The sequence below is a fragment of the Sinohyriopsis cumingii genome, chromosome 4, assembly GCF_028554795.1.
Source record: "Sinohyriopsis cumingii isolate HCF-2022 chromosome 4, ASM2855479v2, whole genome shotgun sequence".
NCBI classification, from domain to species: domain Eukaryota; kingdom Metazoa; phylum Mollusca; class Bivalvia; order Unionida; family Unionidae; genus Sinohyriopsis; species Sinohyriopsis cumingii.
The window spans coordinates 79903367-79922145 of NC_142964.1; the positions used below are offsets into that span (position 1 = coordinate 79903367).

General features: G+C 36.3%; 1 protein-coding gene across 1 annotated transcript; it reads left to right on the forward strand.

Moving 5' to 3' along the window:
* Positions 1-1839: 1839 nt before the first annotated feature.
* On the forward strand, positions 1840-18440 carry LOC149801525 (uncharacterized). The gene is made up of 6 exons (XM_089955698.1): positions 1840-2031; positions 7320-7466; positions 7987-8074; positions 13502-13646; positions 16946-17136; positions 18303-18440. Exons 1-6 carry the CDS (start codon positions 1933-1935, stop codon positions 18380-18382), a joined length of 750 nt encoding a protein of 249 aa, XP_089811824.1. The 5' UTR covers positions 1840-1932; the 3' UTR covers positions 18383-18440.
* Positions 18441-18779: the final 339 nt, after the last annotated feature.

The window sequence follows — 18779 nt, forward strand, 5'->3', positions numbered from 1 at the left end:
AAATACGCTGTACTTCAAAATTCGAAACTTCACAATAAATATGGTTCCAACGTGTATCAACATGGCTAAAAAGTGTATAAATATGGCTCCAACGTGTATCGACATGGCTCTAACGTGTAAAAATATGGTTCCAACGTGTATCAATATGGCTCAATATGATGCATATGGTCTTCAGGATATTTTGCCTTACAATTCGAAAAAAAAATCATCATTTTTCAAATGTCACGGGACAATACACAGTTACACTAAAGAAATAAACATGTATATAAATAAAATAAAACAATTTCTTAGGTTGAAAAGAATTACCTCACACGCAAAAATAACGGTTTAGCGTCAAAACTGCAAAATACTGACCTCACGAATACAGCTGACTGAATACAAATAATAAAAACTAAAGAAATGTTACTTCATCCATTTAAAATATTGGAAGCAAATCCAAAAATTATGACACGAATGTTTCATCCCGAACAAAATAATTTAAAATGAATAACTTGAAAGCATGAAAGGGTAACCGTATCGACTGTACATTTTAAGCTTAAGTCAAGCTTATTTCTCACTGGTTCAAAAAGCCAAATTTTAACCGCAGGGTTAATACATTATTGTACCTACGTTTAAACAGGATGCTCGTACGTTCGTGTACCTAAAACAGTCTATAGACGGCTCGTGAACTGACTGAAAACTCTTCAAAGGGTTTGCCAATACTGAACAAAGTCAATATTGGGGAGATATTTTGATGTAGTGATAGTGCATAATTAGAGGAAATAGTAGGGAAAAAATAGACATTTCCTTTTTACGTCAGGTTAAACATTTCGTGCTTAAGCATAAGTTTAACTTTTTGATATTTCTTTGTTTATTTTAAGTAAAGTCAAGTTTTGAGCGAATTCAAACTGAAACCATGGTGTTTGTAAAACGCATACTCTTGATCTCCTCCATTTGTTATCGGCCAACCTTAAAATCTATGTCACCATCGACCAAGTCTTAGGGATAAGCATTAGGTCCACGAGCCCTTGTGAGTTGCATATCTGAATTCGTGTCCATTAAGTACATATACGTTGTAGTTCGGAGTTTAAATATTTAAATAGTTCCAAGTTATGAACTGTAACCCTAGACTTTCAACCAAGGATCTCGGTAAAACCCCTTATCTGATATGTGTTGAACCCTTGGATCTGCGAGCACAATTACTGGTTCTCAGACATGATGATCTCCTGATATGGGAGCTATCTATAATGTATCCACAACCAATCCTGACTCCATTATCACACTCTACAGGGTTCGATCAGAATTTTTAAACCGTTTTGCTAGTTAGTATACCACCCTAATTCGTATCTCAAGATTTAAAGTCTCTGTCTTGAAAGGGGTGTGAGGAGCTGAACGACATTACGAACGTACGCATGCACGTACTGACGAATAAGACTATATAGGCTAATCCCCGCCAATAAGAAGACAAACAAAGAAATACTAATCAATAATAATGTATGCACGTAATGACTTCGCTGTTAAATATTAAGAGTGCTTATGTTTGACGCTCATGTTTGACGACAGGTGTAGGGGTGGGGGTATGGGGCAGGATAATAAATCAACAATTACGAACAGCTTCAATTTCAGAAAGACAGTGAACATACGTACTAACTCTGAGATCACATTTTTTCGATAATGTTAACGCCAATAATTAAGTCGTATATGTCTCCTTAAGAAAGTTTAACAATTTTGGCATCGCAGATGTAAAGATTCTCACAGTGTGGTGAACTTTCTTTGTTACTGAATCCAGTGCATACACAGAATTACAAGAACAAAACCTATCCTACATTCCAAGTAATACGTTGCAACGAACACGTGATCATTTTACATGGTTAATGTCAATTGATAAGAACTGTCAAGAGACGAAGGTGAAAAATATTCGTCATCTTGAAGGTCTAACATTGAGAAGCAGAAATGATGTTCAAGTTGATTTTTGCTTCACTTATTACTGCATCCCTTGCGGACTACGAGACTGAAATTTACCAAATGTACACACATGTATTCCATGGAAATGTAAGTATTTACACTTTTGCAGTTTCGATATCATTGATAACCGACAAAATCACCTTTCTGCCCATTGCGCTATAGATTCAATACAAAAAAAAAACAAGAAGAAAACAACGTAACACGCCATTTGTAAAATGGGAGAATTTGTTATAGAGTTTATCGTTTCGAAACAATTTGTCACATTCTTACGATAGTTCGAGTAGACGCAACAGCAGCATTTCTTGGTATTGTTGTTGTTGTTGTTGTTATTGTTGTGATAGCGGTAATAGAGGAAGAGGATCAGAATATATGCAATAGTGTTATTAGAAGGATTTTATTAGAAGGATTCTCCTGTCTCGAACGGGAATTTAGTATGGTGTGCCTCTCGTGTCTCTAACGGGAAACGTAACGCTAAAAACGTCCGTAAGTTCAACATTATGGGTCTACATGGCTCCAAGAAGTAGTAGTGGTAGTATCTTTAGTAGTAGTAGTAGGAGAAGTAGCGGTAGTAGAAGGAGGAGTAGCGGTAGTAGAAGGAGAAGAAGATGCAACAGAATAACAATAACAGCAGCAAAATATTATGTATAATGCCTTGTTGCTGATGTAAAAGAACGAAGCACTATGCTCTGAGATTTGTTCCTTCCTATGACAACTATGAATATAGATATGGATTAGTAGGAACAAAATCTGTACGGTCTTTAAACACTTTTACGACGAATGGGGCTCCTTTGTTAATACAAGTCTGTGGATTGTAAATGTCTGTGGGATATCCAATGTTAAAAATGTTCATAAATTTAACATTATGGGTCGAGTTGGTGCGAAAGGTACAAATGTAACACTGTAGGTTTGTTTTTGCGGGAAATATTAAGGACTTAAATAGACAATCTCATTTCCATAGGTTTAATATGTATGAGATTATATGGGGCAAAATTTTGGAATTTAACATAGCAGCGATTCTCTGCACTCTAACGGGGATTATGCATGATGAAGGTCTCTGGTCTCTAACGAGAATGTGGTATGGTGGGGCAACATTATAGGTCTATATAGCAATAACGCAAAACGTTGTGATAAAAACTTGAATTGATTTAACATACACTGTGACTGATCATCAACTAATTATCTACGATCCAACACCAACACTATATCTCAACATGCCGTTTGCAGTGGCTAGCACCCAGCCATCTAATTTCCAACACATCGTCTGAAGTGACCTTCACCTAGTAAGCTACTATCCAACACCCAGTGATCTGCTATCAAAACCCACACCATACACTCAACAAGCCGATTGGAGTGTCTATCACCCAGTGATCTTATTATCCAACATCCAGTCATCTACTATCCTACACCTAGTTGTCTACTGTCCAACGCGCCCGTTTGAGGTTACCATCATCGAGTTATCTACTATCAAACATATAGTGATCGAGTATCAAACACGCCCCACACCTACCATATGTGGACCTGTATGGGGTCTAACGGTAATTAATATTGCGCCGTAGGCTTAACAAATGTGGGTCTGTGCAGGATCTAGCCTTAAATGCAATGTTAAAGCTACAGTTACTGACCAGTACCCAGTGACTTACTACATATTATCCCCACTCACACTATAAAATATCCCTTCACCTAGTAACCCAAACCCATTTAGACTGACAATAACTAACAGTTACTCACAAACACACATTCAAGTCCTACTCCTACTGTGGCAGCGGTAATTATGTACCGCGGCTGATGACGTCTTGACAGTGGAGGAATTATGTTTAGGTGCGGGTCTTTTTCCCTTAGCATTCTCCAAAGAAGTGTGATACATTTCTTTCAGATGTCAAAGTGGTGGGGGTCACTCTCTTTCCTTTTTTCTCTCGCTCTTTTCCTCTTCTCCTATTGCTGCTTTCCTTCTTCTTGCTGTTGAGCAAACGTCTGTTCGTCCTTTCAGCGTTGCAAGAACGTCTCTGTTTTAAATCATCATAAGCTTGCAATGATACAGAAGGAGCTGATGAGTTCACACACAAAGATGCGTGTGTGTGTTGAAAGATTAAAATCATTTCAAATCATCATAAGTTTGCAATGATGGAGGAGAGTTGACGGGTACGCACACAAAGATGTGTGTGTGTGTCTGTGTGTGTGTGTTGAAAGATTAAAAGTGACATCACTTGTCAGCTATATTCTTCTGAATTGGAGTGGTTTCCTAAACGTTCGTTTGTGATGTACTGGTGTTATAAGCGACAGTAAAAGTCAGTTCGTTTGATGTCTTTGTTTGTTTTCTTTTTGTTTGTTTTTGTTGTTGCTATTTTGTTGTTTTGTTTTTTTTTTTGTCACTAAAATGTTTTCTGCTGCAACAGCAGTTGTTTGCCAAAATGTGCGCTGTTACTTCAACATTAAAAAGTCAGTTACTTCAATAAAGTGTTTGCTACTGCAACAATACAAGTCAGTTTCTTCTCTAAAATGCGCGCTACTACAAGGTTCAAAGTCTTTTTTTTCCTTCAATAAATTGTTTCCTACTGCAACAGTAAAATTTAAGTTTCTTCACTAAAATGTCGGCTACCTTTTTGGGACCTCTAATTTGTTGTTTATGCAAATGATGTAAATGATATTTCTTTCAAAGAAACTGATGTAAACATGTACATGAATGATAATGACTTTACTCTGCTGAACTGATGTTGATAAAAGATTATCTCTGCAGTCTGAGCTTACCAATGTACGTGATTGATTGAATACCAGCAAACTGTACATTGACAACACAAACTCAATGCCCCTGTGAAACTAAACTTGTCTACACTAACTGAACATCTGCCCTCCATAAATGAACGTTCTAAAAAGACAAAGACTAAGAATACCGTTATAATCAAGAATATTAAACTAGCAGTTAAAACAATTCGTCAAACGATAGACACTGAAGCAAAACAAGAAAACATAAGTACTGTAACAATCCAAGGGGCTGCTTGTTCTTGACCAAGCGACGTCAAACTGGCGCGATTCCGCTAGGAGTCATAGGTTTCCTCTGATTCCAAAGACTCCCATACAACTACTGTTGTAAAGTGGAAAGTCCAACGTGTCCATTCTATAAATAATTTTACTCTAATTAATACAAGATCACAGATCTCAGAACTTCCCAATTGTCAATCAAGCGCACAACTGCATGGTTTTTCTTCGCTAACTTTCTGTGACGTACCGTCAGCCGTAAATCTATACGACTCCTCCTAATACATGGAACTATTTTTACAAAGCCACCTTAGGCCAATCAAGTCATAGTTTTAAGCCACATTTCGCCTGTAACTTTGCATCACATTAACCACCGTGGCAACAACAAACGGCACCTGCTGACAACGAACAGTCCCTTCTTGTATATTCCATTGCGTGATATACATTTCTCCAATCATAAATACTGCACCTGGAGTCACGCAATCAATGTACACAACTAGATTTTAATAGTGAATATTGAACTCCAGGGACACTCATGCGACTCTGACCTGAATTCACAAATGTAAACCATGGCATCATGGAAACTCACCTACACTTCACTCCGTGACGTTTGCTCCTAGTAAATGGCTAATTATTTCGGTCTGATGAATATTTCCCCAGAACCGACTTCAAATAATTAAACAAGTAATCACAAACATCTGAGAAATCCTTAAAACGGAGCGCTATAAACAAATGCGCATACTCCAAATTTATTATAGTATTAATAATAAAGACAGGAAGGCTGTACCTATCAATATACCTACAATTATAAAGACAGTACACACAATCAATACTCATATAATTGCAACCGATATACTTTGTTAAAAGTCCAATTATTTGTGCCCTTTGCATTCGGTATTTTGCAAACACTCTCGCAAATTAGCATTTCTAGTTGCATCTTTCACTTTACGAATGTCTGTTTCGGTATTATATCTCCTTGTTATACATTTCAACTTCTGAGTCCACTGTTTCATTTTTTGTTGGTTAACTACTTCCACTGTCATGATATGACCAATAATTATATTTCCTTGTGCAATATATGTACTCTAGAAAATGGCAAGAACTTACTTGCTTCACTCTCACAGAGAAGTCTTCAGTAGTATTCATGCGTTATAGTTTTTGATTTTCATAAGTGTTTCATTAGTTTCATTTCTATTTTCTCAGGATCTCTTATCGGTTAACTGTTTGTACCTGTTGGCGCTGATGGATCATTCATGGAAAGAGTGAAATGTTGAGTGTTTATAGTATATGCATCATAACCACCTTCGGTGTGCAGTTTCCACCAGTTATATGTGCATCTATCTATAATAGTATGGTGTAAATAATACATATAAAGGAAGCTCGTGCAGACCTATTTTTTTTTCTGAAGAGTTACAAAACCATAGCTATCCTTCCATATGGCACAATGTCTGGTTCCAAAGAACTCTTCACATGAACATATTTGTGAATATGAACATGAAGACTGTCCCAGCCGCTAGGAGCTTGGAAAGTAAGACATGACACTTACGATGTATCTTATTCATTGATCAAATGTCCTGCAAGAACTTATGAAGAGGCCGAAACTTTACATGAGTTGTACATTTTATGCATTAGCTGTATCTTTGGAGAAATAGTAACTGTCTGCTAAGTGGATTTTGGCAGAGAGGTAGCGGCACCTTACATTTCAAACCGGATTCTTTTTTCCTATTACCTCAAGATACTTAATTCTTTCCAACTAATATAATGGATATATCAAGTTTTTGTCGACTAAGGAGAAGGACAGTTTCTTCAGACTATTTGAGGGATGAAAATTTGAATTTTGGGGGTAAATTATTCCAGCCCCAAACCCAACCCCTTCTGAAAAGTAATCGGGCATTACCTGAGTTTAATGCAAGCTGGAAAAAATTCTCTGAACCAGCTTAACTTGCAAATTACAATTTTTTAAAAAATTAGTTTTACTTTTATTTCAATCTTATCCTAGTAAGCCATACTTAACTATTGTAATGTCTGTTTTATTAACCCCAATAAAATAGACGTGTTCCTAATATATCCTTTCATACTTTCGTGCAAATAATCTGGCGGAAATTTTAGATTTACGTTGCCCAGCTATGTGTGTCGTTCATGTCCATGGTGAACTCTTATACAGCTTAACTTATTAACATTGTATTTCAATAAGGGTGAACTTGGGTTTAGTATGTATTTACCATATACTTTTTTTAAAAAAACAGACGGCTTATCTGTTTATTATTTTATTAGAAAGAGAGGTGTGATAACATAAACTTTCAGTCGGTTGTTCTTCTCCTTCCTGATCTTCTTCTTCTTCTTCTTAATATTATTATTATTATAATTATCATTATTATTATTATTATTATTATTATTGCAAGGCTTCTTTCTACGGGACTGGTTACTCAGGAATGTGCCAAATTCCTCCCAACAGCCTTCCGCACGCAGCACAAAGCAGAAATACAGAGCCTGCTGCCCTCAACAAACCTCAGCTTTACGGATCATTAACCTGTGGAATGTGCTTAAAGGTATTATTATTATTATTATTATTCTCTACATATATGAACAGTGAACAAGCGTTTACACAGATAAATTGTTACATTCGTCAGGACAACATTTACAGGCCCATACTTAGTTTACCTTGAAGAATAAAATATTGACAAATCAACTAATTTGCATATACAGCTTGGTCAATTTAGGTCAAAGGTGATAGTTCGCACGCCGGCATGAAAACCTGTCTTAGATATAAGTAACGTTTATCCGTCATAAATATGGCTATAATTACGAGACAAAATTCTAAACTTTATGCGATTTTCTTTGAAATTAGATCTTTTGACGCTGACTACCTTATCAATAAACTCATGGCAAGGGATCTCACACCTGCAGTTGGTCTCATGATCATGATGTTAATGTCAAAAAAAATCATTAGATGCAAGATTTATTACAGACTGGTCCAGGTTACTAAACTTCTGGTCTCTTCGATACATGCAATTCGCAAGAAAATCATTGAAGAAATGGTCTAAATCATATTTTATTTTTACTACACAGTTGACACCGTCCAGAACCCTGGTGGGTCATACACCGCTTCGAAATGAGTATATTTATATCACGGATGTTTGCGAGAACTGTCAACCAGGTAGGTATTTCAGATGAATTTATATATGTTTGGGCCGGTTCTGGCAGGTTTGATGTATACTTCAGCTGTACTCAAAAATAAATTTGAGTATGGGATTTTTCAACTGTTAAAGATTTCAATTTTGTATTTACTTCGTATATAATGTGTGTGTGTGTGTGTGTGTGTGTGAGAGAGAGAGAGAGAGAGAGAGAGAGAGAGAGAGAGAGAGAGAGAGAGATTTGGAATTTTAACGTCTTTAGCAATTTTTCAGTCATATCGTTAATGTTGTATGCTGTGTGACAGTTTATAGTGATGTCTATAACACAGAGGCATCCTGCCGCAGACATTGTAGCATCATGTCACACCCAGTCACATTAGGACACACGGTACTAATTATACGGAAGAACTGTGAACCAGTCTAGAAATGGTGTGAACAAATAATAGTTTATTTACGGGTTTCGTGGTCCATAATTGGTTAATAATGAAAATTAACATTTTAGTAAAAATATCTTTTGAGAGCTTATCCTATATGTAATTTTTTTAAAAAAATAGACAAATTTCTACTGATGCAATTTTAGTATTTTTAAAGGCTTGACTCAGGAATACTCAATAATGAAAGTAGTACCTGATTCATTTGGTGCAGAATCAATAACATGTGTTTCATGCACATGTAGATAAACAAAATGCCGCGGCTCATATGGTGTTCTTCACACATAAGCTTGCACAAAGGTTAGATGTGCATGGAGAATTATAGGTCTCATCATGAGCACCCAGAAATTTTAAGTTATTGAATTTTGAATACGATAGTGTTTCCATATGTTTGCTATTGGAGTTGAATTAGTACCCTGAGTCCTATATGCGACCTATACCATAATAGGAGCTTGTTGTTTCCATGGTTACCATGTGCATCTAGAGTATCATTTTGGTGGTGTTTGCATATGACAATCATAACGGATTTTTTTTTCATGGTTTGCATGTGATTTTGGAGAAAAAATCTATACAAAAGACTGATATGAATGGTTTTATACACTGGACAGTGGCAGTAGACAGCTCAGGCCATGGAGAAAAGAGCATAGTATGGCCTGATGGCAATATTCATATGATGGTGCCCACAGATTGGCCTATATGGTTAAATACCATTTAACACATGCAACAATTCCCCAAAAGGGGGTGGGGGAAAGATTATAAATGTAAGCCACTTATGTCACAATCACTTATGTATCAATACTGATCATTTAACTTTAGAGACACATTCAGTAGATCAAAGCAGAGAACATTGTAAGAATCAAGGACTGTGCACCAAACTGCACATGCTGCATTGCGTCAACCTGTAAATTGCATTATTATATGTCGAGTATTATTGAATATCAATTATATCTGTCTTATTTCTAATCATAGAATTAAACTCCTGGACACCTTTTCTATGTTCAGCATGTTTCTCATATTGGTACATTCAATTTTTTGGCAAACAGTATTGGAACTTTTCTGCATCCCTTTTGTTGAGGGATCAGGGAGGGACATTTTCACTTAAAAGAATAGTTTTCAACCCTTCAGTCCCAATAGAAGTCTGCAAAAGTCCTATCTGTATTGCATTATTTACACAGGCAGTTTTTCTTCCCCAACCTCTCTTCGGCATCTCTTCATACAGTTGAAACATTCTTGATGTATAACTGCATGGTGAACATATTGCTCTCTCCCACCACACCAGACCTCTTTTCTCTTCATGTACCAAGTCCCGTGATAGAAAACCTTTATAGTCAGGGTGTTGGAACTAGTGCTCTCGGAACACATTAATCCACATCTCAGCATTTTCTCCTGTGTGTACTAAGCGATATGTGTTTTGTTCACCAAATCTGTTGTTGTGAATAGATGAAAACAAGCTTCATGTCAGAAATATGGTTTCATATTTGAAACAAAAGCTATTTATAAAGCCAACATTGCTCTGCACTTACTATCAAGTAATAGTAAGGAATCATTTAGCTGTAAATTAGAGCTTGCTACTTGGTTTGCCAAATCAAGGTGTATTCCCTCCCCTTTGACTGTAATTGAGTGATTGCAAGGTTTGCTTTGTTTCTCTTTATTTCAATAATTTATGCATTTTATTCAGCTTTGTATTAAAAAGTAAGTAATTTAACACTGCATATAGTGGAAAGTAGCCACAGTAATGATTTTGAGACTTTTTCTTAACTTTTTATGAGTTTTGGGTAAATGTTGGTATAGATTTATGTATTAGACAACTTTAATATGCAGTTCAATTCTATTAGATTTATGTATTAGACAACTTTAATATGCAGTTCAATTCTATTACTTAAATTTAACAAGTAGTTTATGCAGTGATAAGATTTATCAGTGTCTGAATATTGCATAGAAACATGGACTTGTCTTGGCATGTTTTTCACATATTTCTCCACCTCCAGCTTACTTATTAGCTTGAGCCGCAGCAGTTTGTACATAGGCTTTCTTTCTCCAACATCAATGTCAGCATTATATGAACTTTGGATAGCTTTTTCAAATTTGTCTCTTGTTGTCCTTATGTAACAGACCTCAAGTGGCTGTGTCTTTTGGGTTGATGCACATTTTCCCCCTTGTTGTGGGGAACATTACCAGGCTTGAAGAAATGACTGTCTATTCTTTGCTTCCTCACCCTTCCTCATAGTTTTATACTAAAAAGTAGCACTCTGTTATTTAATTCTTCAGTATAATAAAGCTTATGGAACTTTTCTTTGGCTTTTATACCTTTTTATTAAGATTTGGGAGTGATGAATCACATGTGATGATAGTTTAAATAAGTTTGGAATGTCAGCATCTCTTGATACTTCATGGGTGTGTGTATTTGTTTTAGACACAAAAGGGCAATGGCCTCTTATCATTTTGACCTGTCATGTGGCACACTTATTTGTTTTGTTTGATTGATATGAATAGGGATGCACTGCATCTTATTTCTGTGAGAGTCAGCAGGAAAAGAAATGCAATTTTGAAATTTAAAACATTTAAAACTTGTCTTATAGCCAGTGAGAGATGAAAATACAATGCGTCATGTAATTTGATACCCTGTGATGTCATACTTACTGATGTCAGCATGCTTGTGTTTCTTTTGTGTAGCATGCATGCCATAGAAAGATAACATGAAGATACAAAGGCGGAAAGCAATTATTTTAATAACAAGAATAAGCCACTAATAAGTACAATACAACACAGCAACATGTAATGCGGATGCAATTTAGCTATAGACATTGGTATCACATGAAATGCTATTGCACTATTATCCTTGCACAAGCATGGCCAATTCTTTCTTACAATTATGCTCCAATATCAATGAGTAAAATACAACCTTTTCTAAAATATTTAAATCTGGATATAGGATACACGGTACTAATTATACGGAAGTACTGTGAACCAGTCTAGAAATGGGTGAACAAATAATAGAGTATTTACGGGTTTGGTGGTCCATAATTGGTTAATAATGAAAATTAACATTTTAGTAAAAATATCTTTTGAGACCTTATCCTATATGTAATTAAAAAAAATATAGACAAATTTCTACTCATGCAATTTTAGTATTTTTAAAGGCTTGACTCAGGAGTACTCAATAATGAAAGAGCACTTGATTCATTTGGTGCAGAATCAATAACACGTGTTTCAACAAAATGCCGCGACTCATATGGTGTTCTCCACACATAAGCTTGCACCAAGGTTAGATGTGCATGGAGAATTATAGGTTTCATCATGAGCACCCAGAAATTTTAAGTTATTGAATTTTGAATATGATAGTGTTTCCAGATGTTTACTATTGGAGTTGAATTAGTACTGTGAGTCCATTATGCTCACACCAGGCCGACCAGTCCTAACATTAACCTCCTAATGCTGAGCGCCAAGAGAGGCAGCTGCAAGTCCCATTATTTTTTAACAAGTCTTTGGCATGACTCGGCCTCGCCGGGGTTTGAACCCGCGTCCAAGACGGACGCTCTAACCAAATGGGCCACCGGAACGGTCTTTAATTTATGTACGCAGTATTTATTTATGAAAGAGTAACGATAATAGATGATATGATATGAGTGAAGGTTTGCTTGTGAACTTAGTAAATACATTCAACCCCTGCGATCAAATTTGCGCTCGTGCTCAGGTTAACGTTTGCTACAGCACATTCTTTTATTATTCCCTGTACGCTATACCATCTACGTATTTGCCCCTTATAGTTACATTTAATATTTTTGTAACTCTACCCTGAATCTTTCTTCTAGTGTATTATTTAACTTGTGAATATATATCAAATTTTATTTGTATTTACTAGAATCATAACGATGATTCAGTCGTTATGTCTTACACCACGCTCTGGTACCAGACACTGCCACATTCACGAGGAGCTACTTGGCAGTTAAATATACAGTAGGTCTCATAGGTTCGCGTGCCAGATTCACGACCAAAAGAATGCGAGTTCGAATCATCCTACAATCAGATCAGCCTGAGTGTGCTGCCGATGTGCTTCCTTGAGCAAGACAAACACATATGATGTATACAGTGGTACGAAAGTCATATTCACGCACAAACAGCAAAAATCTGTGTAACTGGTTCATTAAAATAATCGGTCTTGACACATGATGTTCAAGTTGTTTCACATATGTTTACATAATTGAACACGTATGTGAACTCCTTTATTCATTTACCAAACGATGACCAGTGATGACAACCAAGACAAAACCCTAATACTTTCTAACGTTCACGTGGATATAAACATAAATCAAGAAATTTCATTCTAAAGGAGCAAACAGTTTTGTATTAATTTAGTGTCATACAATAATTGATCATTTCGAGACCCCTTTGCCAAAAGCTATATATCTTGACCAGGGAACACTTGACAAATGTTTTAGAAACTCAGAATCATTATAAAGGGAAGAAAGTTTCTTGGGACAGAAATGCTAATCTACTGGGATAAAAAAGCGCCTCTCAGCCAAACTGGAAGATCACTAGTTATCGGCTACAATCACTGTCAATTAATGATCGACTTACCAACTTAAGCTCAAAGGCACATCAACACATGAAAGATCATATCTTGGTAAATGTGATGTGGTAAATTGTTTCGGCAATATACATACGTAGTGTGGATAAGATTTGAACTAGCACCCTTCTGGTGGCGGAAAACCCCACTAATTGATATGCACCTTTTAACTCATTTGATTCGTAGTAGTAGCAACAGGAGCAGTAGTAGTAGTGGTAGTAATCATTGTCATCGTCAGCAGCAGCAACAACAACATTTCTTCTTTTCCGTAATCATTTTAATAATTTATGTAACTGAATGCCATATCTGCCATCATAAATGATTGAGGCATTTCTAGTGACTTTATTGTATTATCCTTGAAAACCTCGTCTTAATTTCAAAGCGCTTCATGCTTTCTGAGTTTTTCGATGAGACAGAATTTGTATGCATACCATATCATTATTCGTCTCCAGGTGATATCGACCTCGCGACCAATGGAGATGGGCTTTGGTCTATCGATATACAAGCAGTCCAGTGCCCTGTGCAAAATACAAACATCTCCTACAAGTTCCAGGGGAGTCAGGAGTGGTTTATCAAACTTCAAATAAGGAACACAAGGTGGGGTAAAACCATAAACTAATTTTGTCCTACATAGCATTGTAATTCTGTGAAATGTTAATAATGTAGACGGCGTGGAAGCAGAACGAGTCTTTTGGTTCCCACTGAGAACTGCAGAGGTTATGGGCAAAGCTTGCATAGATAGAGAACCAGTCTAGATAAGGCACATCTTACAATGGCGATATCTTGCAGCAGATAAGAGTAATGTTGGAACTTCGACTCACTTTCTCATGCAAACAATCTTGTGATTACTTGTTCGATAATGGAAGTCAGTGCTGAGGAGATAGTTCTCAGCTCGAATAATTAGCCAGTTAATAGACACAAACGTCACGGAGTGCAGTGTTGGTAAGAGTTCATGATGGCATGGTTTAGTTTTAGTGAGTTCAAGTCAGAACCGTATAAGTATCCTGGAGCTCAATAATCCCTATTAAAATCTAATTGTGTGGATTGATTGTGTGACTCCATGTGCAGTATTTTATGATTGGGGACTGGTAAATTGTACAATGGAATAATTGCGAAGGGACTGTTCCGTGATCTGGAGGTGCCGTATATTGTTGCAATGACGGCATATATGGTGTAAGGTTACAGGAGAAATGAAGCTAAAAATCATGATTTGACTGATTTAGAGTAGCGTTGGGAAAAAGTTCCCTGTATTTGGTGGTTGAGTTGTATATTTTCACGGCGTGAAATACTGGCGCTACGTTACGTAAATGTGATAAGGAGAAACCCATGCAGTTGTGAGGTTGGCTGCAAATTGTGAAGTTGTGAGATTTGTGGTCATGTTTTAATTAGAGGAAAATTATGTATTGTCTGGGCGCGTTGGAATTTCCAGTTTACAATAGTTGTTGTATAGAAGTCCTTGGAAATCAGGAGAAAACAAATGGCTTCTAGCAGGATTCACGCCGGGGTTGAATTCGCTTTTTGAAAAGAGACCCCGTTGGCGTATTACAGTATTGAAACGGACAGAAAGGTTACAAATACATTTTGACAATGAGATATTTCTTTCTCTAAATACAGTTAGACTGAAAGAAGAGTTTTAACACAAAGGGATTTTAAATACACAGTTCATTTAACACCTGAAAAAATCCAGTTTGAAGGTGACAAAACAATTTTACAGCAAGAATGGTAAGGATTTACTGGAAAAGTAAAACATGTAGTACATTTCATCTATTGAAAAAGAAGAAACATCTGTAGTGAAACGGAAGACAATCTGACGTGTTGTCAAAACTAATCGATAGCTACAGCATCACCCATCACAGATCGGCCACGATTCTTGCTGATCCAAGCAAGGAAAAAAAAAAAACACATCAAAAGTCTTGCTTATATTTGGGGGTGGGTGGTATTTTTGCTTTTTATCTGATACATTTGGAATGTCTAAATTAGAAGCGGTGAAAGGGTTATAATTTCAAACTATAAAACTTAAGAGCTACTTTTCTTTTTCCGATGATATAATTAAAGTCAAGCGAGTAAGTTTAGCTGATCTAGTCATTGCCAAACCCTAAAAAAGGGTAAATACGTCGCAAATGTTACAAACAAGAATTATGTGTCTGACAAAGATGACACATGCAAGGTAGAAAAGATTTTTCAAGCAAAATATCAAAAAACGGTAAAATGTATGTAAAAATTAAGCGAAAAAAATATGATAACTCAGTTAAGAGTTGGGAGTCAGCTGAAAACATGTCATTACAATTTAAGCAGGAATTGCACTGCGTAAAAGTATTAGGTAGCATAAAAGATTTGAGTTTTTTAAAACATAATTTTCGTCACACATTACCTATAACATAATTGTTGATTACGCGTATGTGGTTGTGGTGTAAGACACTTTCGGAAAAAAAAAAAAAAAAACATGGAACTTTAAATTGGTGTTAAAAGTTGTATTTGTTCTGCAATTTTACAAGTGCGCCTACTGTATGCATTGTATCTACTGAATTATCTGCAATGTTATAAAGTTTAATATAACTTGATCGTATGTCAATCACCTTTACCAGTATGTTGATGTTGATTTTGCTTCTTAATATGTGATAACATCTTGGACTTGAACCTAGTGATACCTTCCATTTTTGTAGTCGTTAGGACCACTACATAATTAACATGCCTTTGTCATCATGTTTCCGCTGTACAAAAAAAACTAATGTAGTTCCTCTCAGTTCTGTCGTCTAGCTGTTACTCTGAAACATTCACACCAGATACATTAGTGGTTGGCCACTCTTATTAATGCAGTCGGGCTATTTAATGGCTACATACGTGTATCATTGATAAATGAACCAATACAAGTTCATCAGATTATCTTAGAGGTGTAAGTAACTTTGTATAGTTTTTTTCTGTTGTTATAGATAACTGTAATCAAGGAACTTAATACTAGCATGATCAACAAACCTTTGGACGTAGTTCCTGTGAACACCTGCCTATTGTGGACGCCATTATTTTACGAACAAGTGTATATTGTAAACACGTGTCTATTAACGATCATCTGTGTCCGTGACTTCTACTGTGGGCACCTATCTTATCTGAAACCTATATATTAGTATCAACATCTCTTAAAAGCTGCTGATTTTAATACAATGCATTTTTTAAATTATTATTTGTGATGGCCAGTATATAAGGTAGAGGAAGAATACGGGAGAGACCCGGGAAGAACCAGTGACCCGTGGAAATCTACCGGTAGCTTTCTCACAATCCCATGCTGGCCGAGACGAGACTAGGACCACGCGGACAGAGGTGAGATTTCAGTGAACTGTAAAGGCGAGTGTCTTAGAACGCTTAGTCTCGCAGAGCCCCTCAAAAGTTAGAATTATTATTAATGTCTCGATATAAAACTATCCTAGTCTTCCTCTTTCAGTTTCAAGTTAAACTTATTCAACGCTTCAAGATTTAGACTCTCCTTAAAATTATTCATAGTTTCATATTTTGGTCTCAAATTAAAAAAAAATTCCATTGCTCTGTTTCACTTTCAAGTTAAAATTATTCCAGCATACCAATTTCTGCATCTTACGGGAAAAGAACCTTTAATACGACGAATAAATACGATAGATAGATAGACAGATACATGGATGGATGGATAGATGGATGGATAGATAGATAGATAGATAGATAGATAGATAGATCGGTAGATAGATTAGATCGATAGAACGTTACATAGACGAAATAAATGTGAAAGACAGAAATGAGAAATATGATGAATGAATGTAAGGCGACAGGAATGAATAGATGCATTAGGGAATAATTGAACTGATTAAATAACTTGCCATACAAAAACGTTTGAACATCTGTATGACAGCATTTTGTCTCTGTTGTTCTAGATTTCCGGTGACTGAGGTCCTGATGCTTCAACCGCGTAGTCGGCAGTGGCTTCCGTTGGCTCGGTCCCTGGATGGATTCTGGGAGTTCCCTGATGCCGGACAGGGTTATGAGAGGCCCATACAAACACCTTTTAGCATTCGTATGAGGTCTCCTGACAACCAAGTGATATACGACGTCATACCCTCCATACGTATGTAATAGCAACCGGTGCACATATAACAATTTCTGCGTTAGACACCTTTGATCGTAGATATCTAAGGGGCATAAATACACTGGGGTTCGCTCATTGTGTATCAAAACTAGTTTCAAACATATAAGATTCACAAGCCATTAGATACGTTGAATATATGTCTGTCTTACATAGGTACATTGGAAATCAAGAAATCTGAGCGCTCCACTTCGCACCACTGCGCATGACCCGTAAAAGAGCAGGGTAAAATGACAGTATCTGTATAAATTGAGCGTTGATATTTTACAAGCGACAGAGACCAAAGCACACTTTTCAGCAAGACTCAATAAACAACAGATGTTATATTTGTCTTTCAATGGAAAAACGGTTCCTGCGGAGGTTGTTTAACTCCTAACATTCAACTAAGAATTCATTCCTTATTTCCTTAGATGAAAGTACTAACTGATCTCAAATCAAATGTAATCTTTCTGGATGGTATACCAATGAGCTGCTGCATTTTATCAATGGAAAGCAAATATTGCCCTCACTGGTTATCCTTGCAACTTTCCTTGGTAAATCCAACCCATTTTGCACAAAATACATATATTATTAACAAAATGTCAACAAAAGGTCAGCATTACATGTGATTTAGTTTCAGTTTTCATAATCTGCATACCAGTAATGGGTCAAATGCGTCCGTCAAACTCTAATTTGTCTCTATGTGGACGGAAACCCAGTATTTACGGATTCTCGTTTGTCTCGAAAATAAATAGCAATGACAAGAAACCAGTCCATAATTTTGCAAGTTGTTGCACGATCTCATGGCCACTGCAAAACTTACATCAAATAGAATAATCAATGCCAAGTGTTTGCATGTCCGTTATGATCCTGGTTACGTTTCAAAATTAGAAGAAAAAGAAACTCATTGCTAAATGGTTTCTGTGAAGAATCAGTAGTTATGTTCCATACGCGGTGTATTATTGCTTTTGTCATCTGTAAGAAAATTTCAGACATTGCTTTTACGTTCAGATATTGGCATTAGATGGTCTTCAAGGTGAAGAAAATAGAAATACCCAGGGAGAAAAAAAAAACTCTGACAACCCTAGTTTTTATACCTGTTATAAAGTCTTTAAATTATCGTCCTTATCATATCATTTAGTTACTGTTTTCATTTCTCTTTCTTTAAGAAAATGACGTTGTATTCGATGGCAATGGTGTGCAGTTCGCTTACAACTCAAACCTTCTGGAGGTGCCGTTCGTTGTTTAACACACACACACCCCATTAACTCGAGAATGATATTCAGAATAAACTTATGTTAATGTCATCGTTCTTTCTCATTTATTTCTCATTCACAAAGTGATTTCAAAAGGCTTGGAAGAGTATCGAGATGTAATTATCGCTGTTTACAACCTATAAAATAAATATTTTAAACACGTGGGATTTTCTGTGTTTTGTCAACAGCTTATCTCCAAACGGATTTGTTTTTTTCAAATGGCGGAGTAGGTTTTCAAAGCGGGGCGAGCTAGATTTGAAACATTATTTTGACTGTAACTTTAGAATAAGCAATATATCTCGAAAATGGTACTAGGTACTGCAGTCACTAAAATAGCAAATATTTACCTCAGGTGCCTTCAGAAATGGTCTTATATTTTTTACATACCCA

Bases quoted from the DNA above. Each gene is read 5' to 3' on its own strand.
- LOC149801525 (XM_089955698.1), top strand. From the start codon at position 1,933: ATGATGTTCAAGTTGATTTTTGCTTCACTTATTACTGCATCCCTTGCG. The intron at 7,467-7,986 runs GTATTATTATTA...TTTACTACACAG, and splicing joins CCTGTGGAATGTGCTTAAAG to TTGACACCGTCCAGAACCCT. The intron at 8,075-13,501 runs GTAGGTATTTCA...ATTCGTCTCCAG, and splicing joins TTGCGAGAACTGTCAACCAG to GTGATATCGACCTCGCGACC.